This window comes from Lepidochelys kempii, chromosome 14, assembly GCF_965140265.1.
Source record: "Lepidochelys kempii isolate rLepKem1 chromosome 14, rLepKem1.hap2, whole genome shotgun sequence".
Taxonomy (NCBI): domain Eukaryota; kingdom Metazoa; phylum Chordata; order Testudines; family Cheloniidae; genus Lepidochelys; species Lepidochelys kempii.
The window spans coordinates 16,422,128-16,438,232 of NC_133269.1; the positions used below are offsets into that span (position 1 = coordinate 16,422,128).

Genomic DNA, 16,105 nt, shown 5'->3' on the forward strand with positions numbered 1-16,105 from the left:
TCTTGACTCAGAGCAGAAGACCTGCGGGGAAGAAATAAAGGAGGAGAAGCTAGGGATTTCAGTGAAGATCAGCACCTGAAAAGGAGGAGTCAGAGAATGAGAATTGGGGCCCCGGGGGTGCCTTGGCAATTCATATGCAAATCGTTCCCCTCAGAGACATACCACATCACTATCCAAGTTCTTCTGATCAGCGATGCAGGTCTGCAGTCGATTGCCAATCTCCTGGGTATCCAGTTGTAAATTCTTGCAAGAGAAGAGAGTTTAGTTAATCTCCTACAGTCTGGTGTGTGTGTGATTGCCTTTAAAAAGGAAGATGGCCAATTCAGACTTAGATCCAAAATGTAGGGGGGGTTGTGTGAGCACACATGTGCAAGTGCACACTGGCACACCCACACCGTGTGTGTGCGTTTATATTGCCCCCTCCAATATCTATTTTCCTTTTATTTGTATTTCAAAAGGCAGTGGCATCAGCTTGCAATACAGTCTGTTTCAAAACCTGAGTGACATGCCCTTTGGTGCCCCTGCCAAATTGTGGGTTTGCAATCCCATTTTCCTATCTTTTAAATGTTTTCCCTCTCTGCTGTTGCTCTGTGAAAGTCATGCAAGCAAGAAGGGAAGAAACTGACTGTTTGTTCTTATGGAGTGGGGGAAAGTTTGACTATACAAAATAAACAAACTGAAGGAGCAAGCAAAAAAACCCACTTTGCTGTAGTCTATTTCAATACTAGTAATCTTGGGAGTTATTGTTAACTGGAAAGGGTCCATCAAATTCTGACAGGAATGGGATGCTTAAGTTGGTGGTGTGCCTTTAAATATTTCTTCCTCCAGTACCGGAAACTCAACACAAGAACTTTGTTCCAGTGCATCAAACGGGCCATAAACAGAAAGCGAAACTGAGAATATTATTTTTTGCACATCACTCACCTTAATTAAAGAGCTTATGTTCTGAAAAACAGATTAAGAACCCAGTCTGACAAAGCCTTCTTCAGGCAAGTGAAGGGGCTGATGTGAGCGAATGTTTGCAGAATCAGGTCTCTGATTTGTAAAGATCTTTCAGTTTTGATCATCTAAAGTGGTATTAAAAACCCAGAAAAGAGTGTGATATTTATAAATATGGTTTTCTGTCTTGGTCATATCCCTTTAAGCACAGCATACAAGTAAAACACTTGAAACTAGCTCTGACCTCAGTTTATTGTGTTGTATATGATGGGAGTTGGGGTGGGCACCAATTAAATGGAAAAGGTCACCATGAAAAACCCTGAAAGCCCAGCACTATGGGTCTGATCCACAGCCCACTGAAGTCAATAGAAAGACCCCCATAGATCAGTTTCCTACTTATCACAGGAAAGTGGGTTTTTCAAGCCCCACTTGTTGGACCTGAAGGAGCAAGTGTTCAGAAGAGACTGGAAAGGCAAGAGGGGGTGGGCTGGGGAAGCGGAATAGGAAGGGTGTTCCAGTCCTGTGTTGTGGGGGACACTGAGGCTGGGCACATCAGTGGCAAATCAGAGGGGGTTGTGATAAGGGACTAGGTCAGTGAGGTAGGCTGGGCTGGCCCCAGGCACACAGGGTGGGGTCTGGGAGGCAACTGCCTATTCTCTCGGGTAAAGCATGCTTTTGGGGCTGAACACACACAGTAAAGGCGCAGCCTTGGCATCCACTTAGCTTTTGTTTCCCTGTACTCTAGGAAACGAGATGTTTACTGCTTCCCCACAGCCCCCCTCCGTTCCCCCAAGGCTCATGGGAAAAGGCAGCTTGCCAAGTTGCAAAAGGAATAAGCTCTTGCGGCTGGCTAGATCCTCGGGGGAGCTAGCATGTTTTGCAAGCGTTCCTGCAGATGGCCACCCTGAGGATCCCTGAAGGTACAAGGAGTAAGCTGGGCACTGCCAAGCTCTGCTGCCTCCCTGTGGGCGGCATCACAGGATTCAAACTCTCCCCCACCTGGCAACAATCCCTCGGTTGGCAGAGACCTATGGCTGGCACGAGGCAGGTGGGAGCTCCCCCAGGCCTTGCTAGAATGATTTACCTGCTGAGAGTTCTCGCTCACCATTGACATGGAATGATGGCTCCCTGTCTTAGTCCTTCAAGGGGCGTGGGCAGATGCCCTGTCCTGGATCCCATGCTGGGCTCCTTTATCTATCTAACTCCTCCAGCAGTTAACAGGGGATTGGCTCTTCCTCACCCCTTCCCTGTGCTCAATACCCCCTCACATTTCAATGTTCTTTCTCAGCCCCTCTGCCAGTGGGGCTCCTCCTGAGCCCCTGGATGGATTCTAAAGCTTCCCCGCCTTGGTGGAACTGGCAGGAGAAGGCAGCGGTGACACAAAGGTGAATGCTTCTCAATCCCACCTGCCCCATGGGCACCTGGAGACGGGAACTCCGCAGACTCACTTCACACCCATCAGCTGTGTTTGTCACCTCGCTGGGATCCCTTGTGGAGGTCCTGAGCGCTGAATTTTTACCTCCTGGCTGCAGCATCAGCTCATGTTACCTGAGCCAGGCAGTTGGCTCTGCTGTTACAGGCCTGGCCGCCCAGCTTGGTTTCCCCAGGCCTTGGGAGTACAAACCCCATTCCCTCTGCTCTGGCGCTGGTTAACTCCTGGGCGGAGTGCTCAGGAACAGTAACAAGGCTCTAGGGAAGGGAAGGCCTGAGAGTGCAGGTGAGCCCAGTGCACGACTCCCCCACCCGTTACTCCCCAGCCAGATCGACTCAACCACGCGGTTGGTGTGGGGGACTGGCACACAGCTCTGTCTGAATAGCCAACTCCCCAGTGCCCATGCTCAGCTCAGTTCTGACTTGCATCCCGCCCTGCTGTCCCAGGCCTGGGCTCCCCATGAGCCACACTGTCGACGGACTTCAGCCCCAGCATCCCCTGCTATTCCCTTCCTAGCTCTGCCGATGCGTCTCAGTCCCAATGCCTCCTGCCATCCCTGGCCAGCTTAGCTATTGGCTGTTTTTGCACGCGCAGAGCATCTGTCCTCTGGCAGCATCTCCTGCTCCTTCCCCTTGTCCCATGCCACAGACATCGTGCGGGTATTTTAATTGAGGAGGCCAATGTGCAAGCAAAATGAGATATTTTACATGGTGAACTATGGATTCTACCCCCTCTTCTCTCCCCAGAGCAACCCCCTGCCTGCCCTTTCCTGGTATTAGAGTAATAGGGAGCAGCCCTAAGGGTACAAGCTGGTCTTCAGTGCAATTCCCACAGGAGAGGAAAGGTCAGCCAGTCCCCTCTGTCTGCTCTGACCAGCATTACCGCAGACAGACAAGAGAGGGAGGGAGAGGAGACATTCTCCCCTACATGTGCAGAGGGGGAACAGTGTGCTCTTATGGGACACTTCCCTTAGAGCATGCTGATCTGCTGCACATAAGCCAGGCACAGACCCGGCCCAAGCAGTTTGTACTCTAAGTTACCCCCAAAACACAGGAGGGGTGGGGAATACTAGCTCATAAAGGCCTGGGGAGTAGCGAGAAGAGAAATCAAGGGGACGGGGACTGCGTTAACTCCCCTTGGAGTTGAGTGCTGCTTGTGGCAGGAGGGAGAGCCCCGCTGAGGGTACATGGCACATACAGCAAGAGGGACTAGGGGATGTCGGTACCTCAGGGGTGGAAGGAGAAGGCTTGGCACTCCCCTCACCAGAGAGTGTGACCAGGCCAGCTCTGTTCTGTGGGCAAGGGCCACACTCACCGAGTCAAGTTTCTCCTTGATGTTTTGGAGGCCCTCGTTCATATGGAAATTAGCCATCTTCACGCCGTTGACCTCATTCAGCAGATCCTGGAACAGAGCCATGGCCTGGAACAGAGAGGGGAGTGAATTTAGGGCCACAAGAATACCTAGTATGCCACAGTGAGGATGCTCGGAGGGGCAGCGGGGTCTAGCAAATCGGACAAGGGGCAGGGAGCTATCATTCCCGGCTCTGCCACTGACTGGCTGTGTAACCTGTGGCAAGGCACTCCCCTGTCTGTCTCAGTTTCCTTAGCTTTATAATTAGCAGGGAGAATAATGCCCACCTATCTGACAGAGAGCCAGGAGATGGACCCTGTTAGGCGAGCTCCAGCTGCCAACGGAGTGTGGATGGTGGCAAGGGGCTTGCCAGGGAGCCAGCTTAAACAGGTAGGAGTTGGGGCCATAAGCTTCCAGAACAGAACACAGCAGCTCCACCCAGAGCATCCTTCCCAACAGGGAGCTGGACACAGGGAGGGGCTCAGCAGAACTTCTCCTTTTACTCCCCAAGTAAATAACAGCTTATAATGCATACATTAATTAAGCCTGGCAGCTTCACACCTCCAGGCAGACCAAGGATCTGCTAGATTAACCGAAAGGGTTAAATGAAAGTGCCAGCCTGGCCCTCTCCCCCCACTCTCCCCCCATCAGCACATTTCTTGACAGGGGGTTAATATCATTGCATTGGATACCTAACTGAGTGTGACCAGATCAAGTGCAGACATGCCCTGAGGTCTATGCCAGGAGACCGTGATGTGTGAGCATTCACTGTTCATTAGCTTGCTGCCTTCCTATTTTAGCTTGGACTCTGAAGACTTCTCCTTCCAGATTTGGGTACTATATGCTTCTCCCTCTGGCACTGTTGTTATGCCCACACAATACCCTTATTCTATAGCTTTTGCCAAAAAACCTGCCTCTGATATACAAATAGTGGGATAAAAACTTCACTGATGCTGTGCTCAACAGCTGGTGCCAAATACCAGTGAACGGCTTAACTATTCATTAGCTGGACTTAGCCTGTTCACACAGTGCACTTGACCATAGCAGACTCAAACCAGGACTCTCATGGTAAACAGACAACGTCTGCTACAGTAGCTCCATCTCATGGTTAGAGCAGGGGGACAGGAGATTTGGGCTATGCCACTGACTCACCAAACAGCTTGCCAAAGGCCACACAATCTCCTCGTGCCTCAGTTTCTTCATCTGTAAAACGGGGATAGTGATATTTACCTACAGCCACCCGAGGCAAAGATGTTTGGAAAGCACTTTGAGATCAGCTGGAAGCTGCTGGGGATGTTGCAAAGTATAGAAGCAGACTGTGCTAAGCCGCTCACAGCTGGAAGCTGTTCTCAGTATAAGATATGCCAAGTTACGTGAGTTGCCCTCACCTCACCACCTCCGACCTGGATAATAAATGACCCAGGCCACAGTGTTGTTGGCACTGTCCCGCTTTCCCTCTGCCAGTGGACTGGATGCCCGCCTCTCCTTGGAGCTCCAGCGTTAGAGGGTTGTTCCCTTTGAATCCCATTAACCGAGGCTCTCAGCCGTGCAGATCTTTAGTAGGACATTGATCAGGGATCAACCACTCCGCTGGCCCTGTTATTAACAAGCAAAGTTCTACAACAACACTGTGCATCCACATAGCATTGCTCAGTGCGGTGTCTCCCAGGGATTTACAAACAGCCTCATCTCAACCCTGCCAAGCGCAGAGGATATTATACTCCATTTTACAGATGGGCAAAATGAAGCAACAAGAGGGTCAAGTGACTTGCTCAAGGTCACATGATGACTCAACAGCAAAAGCAGGAATGGAACCCAGGTGTCCAGACACACGTTCTAACTATTAGAGCCCCCCCGCCCCCGTCTCCCAATTAATGCTGAGCACTTCTGAAGATTAAAATGGCCAGGTATTAGATACACACCTATGACAAAAAAAGATGATTAAACAACAGGAGCAACTGGAGAGTTACATTCCCTGGGGCTGAAGGGAGATCCACTTACTCAAAGTGGTGAGCAGTTACCCATGTGGGTAGCCAATTCACCCCCGGCAGAGCCAGCACAAAAGCTATTCATCCTTTGCAGTCCCACTTAAACTCTCAAAATAAAACTTAAGTTGTACATCGGTCTTGTGCTGGGTCTGCTGCACGGGCTTGAGTTCCACCCCATTGTATGGGGCTTATGAACTGGCCTCGCAACACCTGGAAATTCCAATCTCTTGACCAGAAAATTTGTTTTCTTTTATCTTGGTGTTCTGTGCTGTCACCCAGCACTCACACTGATGTTTTATTTCCATTAACTCAGCACAATCCACAAAACCATTTAAAAAAAGGTCAGACCCCATCCTACAAGGTGCTGAGCATTCACAATTCTCATTGGCTTCACTGAGGATGCTCACTCAGCAGCCAGCTGCCAGCTCTCTGTGTCTCACAGAATGGGGCCCTTATTTCCTAGCTGAAATATTGCTCTTGGATCAAACCAGCGGCAAGCCCGGTTTACACTTAGATGGCTTAAGATATCGGCGCTGTACTCAAACTGACGGGAAACATCGACTCTCTCGCAAATATTTGATCGTTCAGGAGATGAATTGGAAACCAGAGCCCAGCTCCCACAGATCACAATGGGGATGCTTCGGTTTTTTATTTAACATGACCCCTCCCGAAGCAGCACTGGCAAATCATTGAACATTTACGGCCTGCCACATTGGACTGCAGGAGCTGTGCTACGTGAGCCTGGGCGCTGATGTAATGCCCTGAGAAGGAGCAGAAAAGGCTCATTCTCTCATCAAAGCAGTTCTATTTCCCTCCCACTATGCTCCACGAAGGGATGAATAATTCAGCCGGGACTTGCTTTAATCTTGTGGCTCAACTCTTTCTCTACGACCACTGCAATTGCTCCTGCTTTGGAGGCATTCTTTGGGCATGGCTTTTCCTTTCACATTTGATCGCTATCCTAAAGACAGCCAGCTAGCTCCTGAAGCACGGCTCGCTAGGCTCTGCTGGGTACGTGCAAGATACACGCTGGCCGGCCTCCACGACAAGGTCTGCTCCCCATGCTGGTCTAGAGCAGACAGTCCCCGCTTCTAGGGTGACCAGATGTCCTGATTTTATAGGGACAGTCCCAACATTTGGGGATTTTTCTTATATAGGTGCCTATTACCCCCCACACTCTGTCCCGATTTTTCATATTTGCTATCTGGTCACCCTACCCACTTCCGAGACTGTCCATTTCAGCCAACCGTTCCATCAGCAAACACTGCTAATGAATAGGGGCGGCGTTCTCCATGCCACACGAGGCCTGCGCATCACCCACGTCCTCAACATAAGCGAGGCTAGTCCCACTGCACAAGGGCCAGTTGCCTCCTCAGAGCATGTTCATAACTTTCTCCATCAGGGAACGGCTGCTGTGTTTAGATCACACAAACAGATGTATAAAATATGAGGTACTCATTTTGCACGGCAGGGAACAGAGAAGGAGGTTCACCTATCACAATGTGTTACCCTTGTAGACATGCTATCTGCACCAGGAGCTCCCTCTGTGTGGCAAACGCTCACAGCTCTGATTAAGAGGCAGTACTTAGGAAATTAACATCCCCCGCCGCCCATTGTGTCACACCTTCTTCACCTATGCCAAAGCATTGTTTAGACCTGCCAAGGCCACAGCCCAGCAGGCTCCCCAGTTCAGTGGAGGACTTGGAAGAGTCCCAATTTTGTGGAATTGTCCTAGGCATAACATGGAACTGTGAGGCCAAGGACCATCCAGGTGCATCGATCTGGTCCCTAGGCAGAACCAGCTGAGCACAGAACAGGGAGAGCCCTGTTGACCTGTTCTGGGATGAGACCTAACAACCAGGTCCTCCCCCTCCCAAGCACCCTGTACAGGAGAAAGGAAGGGGAAATCCATTGTCCAGTCACGATGGAGAAAAGGAGGAGGGATCGGCCGCGGGGGGCGAGGGGTTGTGTGTGGAATGTAGGGACTGCAATAACCACCTTGTTGAGCTCCCCGCAAACCCTAAATCCTACCCTGACTCATGCTGCATGAATTTTGGACTGTGATGGGAGCTGGAAGGGCAGAGCACCTCCAAACTACCATAGTCAGTATCCTGCTGAATATGCAAGACAGAAACAGTAGGATAACCAGCACCTGATCCTGTGAGACGCTGAAAGCCGTGGGAAATGAGGGCACACAGCACCTGTGTCCATCTTTTGTTAATATCTGTTTAACTCAGATGCATGAGAACTACCTGGGAGAACAAGAGGTCTCTGCTAAAGAGTCAAACCCTTAAACCCTTCGATGAAGGACTTAGAAAGGTCATAATCCACACTGAGGACCTCCAATGAATCCTCTCACAAAAGCACAGACTTAAACATGTTTGAAATTTCTAAGAGGACGGCAAGCAGAAAAACTCACTTTTCACCCCCCTCCCCTCGCCCCCAACCCTTCAGATCTTCTTTATCCATACTAAGCAAGCAAAACAGGCCCAATGCCCCCAATTGCCCTCCCCCATTTGAATATTACCTCCCCTTCATCACCGCTCCACATACATTTAATTATCACTCAGCCAACCCTACACATTTAGCTCTATACATCTTCCTTCTGAGCCAGCTCCTCCAGGCCATGGGTCGGTTTTTTGTTCTCCCAATTCCCCCTAGTTTGTAACTGTCCTTCTGGGACTAAGGAACCCAAAGCTGACCCTAGTATCTCAGTTGTGCTACTGCTGCCTAGGGGGGGAATATTACACCTCCCTGTTCCATGACACCTTTGTCCTTTCTATGGTCACATCATATTGATTGGTCCAGGCTGCACTGCCAGGGCATCCCATGAGTTGGAATGTGCAGAGGCTGCTCTAAGAAGAACAAGTTATTCCTTGTGCCCGCATAAGAGGCCACTTTTCTCCCCTCTTTTTACTCCCCCTGCCCCGATTTTCGATTGCAGCACAGACACTCCCCTTCTGGTGGGGAAAATCCCCAGGACTTTCCCCTATTGAACCTGTGCAACATGCTGGTATCCTTGGTCTTAGAACAGAACCGTGGGTCTCTCCTGCACACCACTTCAGCTCCTTAGCCAGCCTCCCGCCTCTTGGAATGGCAAGACTTAACTTGGCAACATTACAACTCATCCTGACAGAGAGGAGGAGAAGAAAAAAAAGCTAGAATCTGAACTCAAACCGCCTTCAGGGAGCCCCAGGCTATAAGGGGGATAGCAGACATCCTGGAGGTGATGCTATTTTCCTACAAGAGGAAGGGTAAAAACAACAGCATTTTACATTATTCCTAGTAACTCAGACAGAACAGCTGTACAATCTCAGGCAGCCCCCGGCGGTATCTGTGCCGTGGTAGATCTGCCACTAATGCACATGGAGTGGGGAAAGGATCCAGGGGCAGAGGTAAGTCAGGGGACAGAGATGGGGAGAAATATTACTTCCTCGCCCAGAAACCTACAGCATCACATGGCACTAACTTCATCAGGCGAAAGCATATCTGGCAATACATCTGCCATGATTTCAATGCAACCCCTCCCTTCCCTCTGCCCCGACTCCAACGGAAACTGTGTGTGTGATCTGACCACAGGGTATGACCCCTCAGAGAGGCACAGGTCCAATTTCTTTGAACGCTATTGGAGTTCTTGAATAGAAAATGCCACTTGCACGAGGGGCGGCAGAAATGGGGGTGCAGGTGGGGAGCAGGAACAGGGAAATATTGTGGAAGCAGCTGCCATGAGGCCTGGGAGCCGGGAAGCAAGTATTGGGACCCATCGGGGCTGGAGTGAGTCAGGGAGCAGGTAGGAACCCCTGGGCTGGGACCCTCCTTCCCAGCTTAGAGCCAGCTGCTTGCCCCCACCCTGCCAAGTGTCAGTACCCTCTCCTCACTCCCCCTCTTGTCCCTCTGCCCCCCATTTGCAGGGAGCTTTTCTCCCTCCCTTCCACTGTTCATGTCTATAGTTTCCTTGTGATCAAGGACATCAAAGCATTTCACTACATTAAACTAAGCACCCCAACTACCTGTGAACTAGGTAAGTGAGATCACCTACAAGTTCTGGATGGGGAAACTGAGGCACGGCTCAGCCAAGGGCTGGATTTTTAGAGGTGCTGAGAACCCAGTTCAACTGAAGTGAAGAGGAGCTGCAGGGTCTCAGCACTTTTGAAAGCATCAGGTCCTTGAAGATTTGCTAGCGGTCACATAGACTGTATGTGAAGACTGTAGCAAAGCTGGAAACAGAGCACAGAGATCCCACCTCTCAGTGCATGAAACCGTTCTGCCCCTTTAAAGCATACAGTGCAACTGGCAATCAGGGCTCTCACAAGAGGGAGGGAGAGAGGGAACAATTGTACTGGGGCTCCAAACTCAGCCCCCCCCCGCAAATGACTAATGTCTGTGTAAATAAAGAAATGGGAGGGGTGGAGCCCCAACAAACATGATGTACCGGGCCCCCAAACTTCTCTTGATGGGCCTGCTCCCAGTTCAGGAGTAGCTCATTTGTCAACACCGTCTAAGGGAGGTCTACACAGATTGCTGACAAAGGACAATGAAAGGTCACAAAGAAGAACTCGGGCTCTACATTCCCTAGACTGAAGATAAGATGAATGAAAACAAGAATACACCCTTTGTTAAAACTATGGCATGCATTAGATGAGCAACCCCCGATCATCCCCATCCAGCACTTTAATTAAATGGGTAGCAGCAATCAGGACTTTATTTCTCTTGCAACCTTAGAGAAATCGGCGCAGAGATGCTCTTGTAAAATTCATGCAACAAGTCACAGCTGTAATACGAACTGCGTAACACCTGGTCATGGTTTTCCCTGTTATCCAGCCTTGAAAATACATGACAGATCACAACCCCCATAACAACATGCAACGTAAATAACACTGGAGGAAACATGTAAAAGATAATTGGAGGCTGGCCTTGGGGATTCAGTAAATATTTCCCTTCTTGTAGTTTAGCTCTAATCCTAACACAGTGAGAGTCTTAAAAATGACTGGATTTCTACATGAGAGACAAGGTGGGAGAGGGAATATCTTTTCTGGGCTCAACATCTGTTGGTGAAAGAGAAGCTTTCTAGTTACACGAGCTCTTCTTCAGGTCATGATTTCCTAGTTTCTTTCATAGGTCCACTAACCTCTCAATGTCCTTCACTTCAGACACTAATTTACTGTCATTTTGCACAAATTTGGAGTCATTGCTTATTATTGGAAATTATTTATATCAAACTATAAAATAAATAAAATAATACCACCAACCACTAATACAGAACACAGGTCTGGTAATGAGTGCTATATAAGGAACTTAGAGCAATTATCTACTACTTTTCTTTCAAATGGCTCAGGACCCTTTAGAAGGGTGAATATTAACCAACTTTTCTAGGTGGGGAAACTGAGGCACAAAGGGGTAAAGTGAGTGGCTTGCTCAAAGTTGCACAGCAAGTCAGTGGCAGAGGCAAGGCTACAGCATATATTTGCTGATTCTCAGATCTGGGTTCTCGCCACTGGACATGTTGCCTCCTCACAACTTAAGGAATGGAAAGATTTACCTTGGAGATGCCAGTCTCATTAGCTTCTATCTTTTTCTTCATCTGCATCATTTGCCACATGTCAGCCACCGCAGATCCATTCGGAGAGCCGCTCTTGGTCCTCTCCAGCAGGTCTGTCCCAGAAGGCAATTTTTCCAGGGCAGCCATTTGCTTCTCAAGCCCTTGAACTTGTTCCCCTATCCCATGGACCTGAGCCTCCACTCCATGCACCTGAGTCGCCACCCCAACCACCTTGGCCTCCATGCCATGCACCTGAGCAGCCACCCCAATGACCTTCTTCTCTAAGTCAGCATAGGGGAAGTCTTCTGACGCATCACACTGGCCCTTTGTCTCTTTCTCCTGCAAAGGCACAGGTTCCGGGGGCTTAGGTTTCTCATCAAGCATCTCGGTTTTGACATCCTGCAGGTTGAGTTGTCTAATGATGGCATGGAGCAAAGTGTGGAGGGCATTAAAATTGACCACCCCGATCTCTGGCGTCCCTATGGAGAGGTCAGCCAATTCCAACAAGCTGATCAGAGCCATTGCCCCCGGACTTTAACTCCTGCCTGGTATCTGATGCCGTTACCTTCTCATTCAAAAATAAAGCTGTTTTTTCCCCCCCCAAATAGATCTAATGACTTGAGCCCATGGGCTCAAATAAGTTTCTCTTCTTCACCTTGCGAGTTACTAAGCAAATAGTTAAAATCAATCCAGGCTGCTCGATCTTCTTCCCACAAGCCCAGCTCAGCTGCACACTCCATCGAATAGCAATTTCCCGGGAGGAATTTTCCTTCCAGGGACCCCCCCCCCCCGGCCTTTTTAAAGTTATTTATTTATTGACTTAAATTTCCCTCGACCTCTCTAGGCCTGATGCTCTTGCCCCCCGCCCCCTCCCTCCTGGGCTAATGCCCCGGTCTCAGACGCTTGCCGCTGCCATGCCTGACTATGGACAGAAGCAGAGCTCAGGCTGCTGGCAGCCCAGCAGACCCATCTCCACTGGCACACACCAAACCCTTGGTCTCGAACCCGCCCCTTTCGCCCTTCCATTGGTTACCGCACACACCGGCCCACCGTCGGATTGGCCACAGCGGCTGCCCATGTGCCTTTGTTTACATCAGCGGGTTCTGATAGTTACATTGTAGCGTCTGGAGTTGCTAGGCAGGGACGCAGCGCCCCCTAGACGTTCTGTGGCTCATTGCGCCTGGGGAAGTAGTCCCCCCCCACAATCCAAGGCTGAACTGAAGCGGCTCTGAAAGGCAGGGAGAAGGGCTGGATTCTGGCCTGGCCCCACTCCTGGCCGGATTTGAAAGGCTAGGGCTACTGGGTTGCAGTGGGCCTTTGCCTCTGCCTGCCTCCAGAAACACATGGGTAGGGAGGGAGTTAATCCAGGGAATGGGCTGGCTGGAGGGGGGGGGGCGGCGGGGGCAGCCTGGCTGCTGAGCTGGGAAGAATGGGCCATGGCAGCTGGAGGACAGAAGGGGCGTTGGGTAGGCGGTGGAGAGGCTCTGGAGGAGTGGGCAGGGGCGCTGGAGCAATCTGTACAATTGGGGGGGGGGGTGGTACTGAGAGCCAACCGAACTGTAAACCCTGTCGCTGATGGAAACCACTTCAAGCCATTGCCAGCACCTAGGGGCATGGGCTAGCTGGGGCTGCAGGAAGCAGGGCCCTAGCTGGTTTAGCTGCAGGGCCACCCTTCGGTAAAACTCGTCAGCCTCTCCTCATTTTAAGGACAGCACAGCAGGCTGTTATGGAGGGTGACCTTAGCCTGAAATTGCTGAGCATGCCAGCCTTTACCCACAGACCTGAACTGCTCCTCCCTACCGGCTCCTGAATACGAACTGCCTCCTGAACGGCCCAGAGGGCTTGGTGTGAGCTTGCAAAAACAAAAGTGAAGGAACTAGCCTTAAAAAGGCCACAATAAATTCATAGGTGGTTCAACGTTCAGTTTCTGTGACAAATTCACACAATCAAAGGCCAACAGAAATCTGGTCTGCTGATTTCCCCTCTTCCCCCCCCAAAAAATTAATGGAAGCTAGTTGTTACTCAGTAAAACACAATCCTGGCTCATTTGCAACCCTGACGGTGCAGCACTGGGAACCTGACTATCGTGACTGCAGCAGCTTATTACCCACATTGAGGGAAATGCAAGTAAACAGAGTATAAGGTATTTTATTTTTCACTCATTTTAGAAATACTTGGTGTGTCAATAAGCTAGGGTTATTCATACACAAGCAAAACCGTATGTTTAATTTTTTTTTTATTATTTTCCATTGCAGTAGAATTTACTGAGCCCAACCCCATTGCGCTAGGCACTACACAAACACAATTAGAAAGCCTCTGCCTCAAAGAGTTTATACTCTAATAAGACAAGAGTCAGAAGGTGGGAGAAAGGGATACAAAATATGAGCGTAAGACTGGCAACAGAGGGAAAGAGAGATGAAGTTAGTGACTACCCCAAGGTCACAGAGAGCCAGTGGCAGAGCTGGAAATTAAATCCCAGTCTCCTGCCTCCCAGTCAGTGCATTAACCACTAGACCATCCCTTCCTCCTTAAAGTGTGCTGTTTTAAAAACTAAGGGTGGGGAGGGGGTGGGTAATCATACAACTCACCCTCAGCTAATTTGATCAAAGTCAAAGGTTGGTGCATGTTTCTCAGGTGCAGCAGAGTAGAAACTCTGCAAATGTAAATCCAATTAATGAAAACCTTGTTTAAAATAGGAATTGCCAGACTGGGTCAGACCAGCAGTTCAGCTAGGCTAGTGGTTCTCAACTAGGGGTCCAGGGCTGACATGCCAAACCTGTGGGGGGAAAAAACTCAAAACTTGAGCTTGTTTTTGGCTTAATTGGCTTGTGAGTTGCTTGTTGGCTAGTTTTTGGCTTGTAGCTTTTTTTTAAAATCAGCTCCTGGGAAGCAGGGGCCGGGGGGGGGGGGGGGGGGAGAGGTGGGATGGGCAAGTGAGGGGGAGAGGTGGTGTGCACAGCGGGCTCACCACAGTCTGAGATTGCACACCAGGGGGAATCTAGTCACAGAGTGATGGGGTTCTTAGGGATTAGCTTGTTTTGGCCTTTTTTTGAAATAGGAGTAGCTTGATTTTTGGCTTATTGTGAAAGTCAGCAACTGTGGTCCGAGGCCCCCGGTGGGGCCACCAAGCACGGCCAGCATTAGACTTGCTAGGGCCCAGGGTAGAAAACTGAAGCCAAAGCCTGAGCAATGTAGCTTCATGGGGGCCTCTGGGGCATGGGGACCCAGGCAGTTGCCCTGGGTGCTGCCCCTTAACTCCAGCCCTGCCTTTTATACATAGAAAACCAGTTACTGTGGCACATGTGGGCCGTGGACTTTTTATGGTGGTGGGGTGTCAGAAAGAAAAAGGTTGAGAATCCCCGATCTAGGCCAACATACTGTCTCCAACGGGGGCCAGTACCAGCTACATCACAGGAAATAACCCCTAACGCCTTACTGTAGGGCTAACTCTTCCTCAGGGAAAGTTTCCTCCTAGTCCTCAAGAGGCTGGCTGATACCCCAAAATTCAAAGTGTTTATATGTTCTTTAAACATCTTGTTGTTGTTTAATATTGTAACTATGCCCCTGTACCACATAAATGCCCAGTCCTTTTCTGAATGTTGCTGAGCTCTTGGCCTTATGAGATCCTGTAGTAATGAGTCCCACAGTAATTTTGTGCCAAGTGACGAATATACTGTATTTTCAGAAAATGTGCTTTGAGAGTTTCTCCATTATGCCACGCATGTAGGATTCACAGCATCACATCAGTAGCCATCCTTCAAACCTGTGTATTTTGTCTCAAAGTATTTTCTACACTAGTAAAAAATATCACTTCATCACTGCTGCAGTATAGTCAGCTCTGCACTGGAACACAGCAGCTGTCTAGCAGGGCAGATCAATTTAGGACAGGAAGTAAATGCTGTAACTATAACCATTTGAAAGCAAAGGATATTAGTTTAGGTAAACAGATTGAAATCACCAAAATTACAATTTGGCCAGGACAGTGATGTTAATGGGTTACTCTTATGAGAGAAGCCATGGCCTCCCCCCAGGCACTGTGAGGACTGTTACCCTATTGTTCTGAACCAGCTATAACTTGGCACCTGTTTTTAGGACAGTGCTCCCAAACCTCAGTCAGTGGTAGTGTTCCTGTGCTTGTACCCCAGCACAACTTTCTCCAGCATGACGGTTTTTCCCCTGGATGGGAATCCTCCAAGGGTAAAGGCCTGATCTTATACCACTTGAAGTCAACTAAAGTTTTATTATTGACTTCCATGAGCTTTGGCTCAGGCCCTTCCCACACAAGGCTGGATAGTGTAGTTCAGTTTCTTCCAGCAAGGCCATTCTCTTGGACAGTGAAAATGATGCATTTAGTAGTGCGATGGGAAAAATATTTTCACACACATTCCAGCTATTTTTCTGGCTCCAATCCCACTTGTAGTCATTTTAACCTTACGACAGTCTTCATGAGTCATTGTCCCTTTGGGTTATTAGGTAAGAGCAAGGCCGAGGAGTTGTGACAGAATGAGTGTTTTTACATCGCTCAACCCAGGCCCAAGGCAGGGAACTGTTATTCTGCGTACACATGGATTAACAGAGCTAGGGCCATAAATACCAATAGGAAAGGGGCTTCCATTTTCCGTTTTCCCCAAGACTAGAACCCAATAGTTTCAACACTGAATGAAAGATGCACAGATTCCAGCCTCACTCACATGGAGTATTAGGAAATTAATGCAAGCCAAACATTCTGGCCCTACTGCACATGCAAGGAGTCAGCCAGGTTCTAGCTTAAGAAACTCCCCTGCATAGAGGTATTACATGAAGTGCTCTTTAAATCTCAATTCCATACTGTCTCAAGGACCTTCAGGCTAAAATAGA

At 49.4% G+C, this 16,105-nt stretch overlaps 1 protein-coding gene across 1 annotated transcript in view; it reads right to left on the reverse strand.

The window, feature by feature from the left end:
• The window catches only part of QRICH2 (glutamine rich 2), a 52,528-nt gene extending 40,455 nt beyond the window's left edge, over positions 1-12,073 (reverse strand). Inside the window, exons 1-3 of the mRNA XM_073310790.1 lie at positions 11,249-12,073; positions 3,686-3,790; positions 163-243 (exon numbers count right to left, since the gene is read on the reverse strand). Of these exons, the coding sequence (XP_073166891.1) occupies positions 163-243; positions 3,686-3,790; positions 11,249-11,770 (708 nt within the window). The 5' untranslated portion in view covers positions 11,771-12,073. The remainder of the gene's footprint in view (positions 1-162; positions 244-3,685; positions 3,791-11,248) is intronic.
• Positions 12,074-16,105: the final 4,032 nt, after the last annotated feature.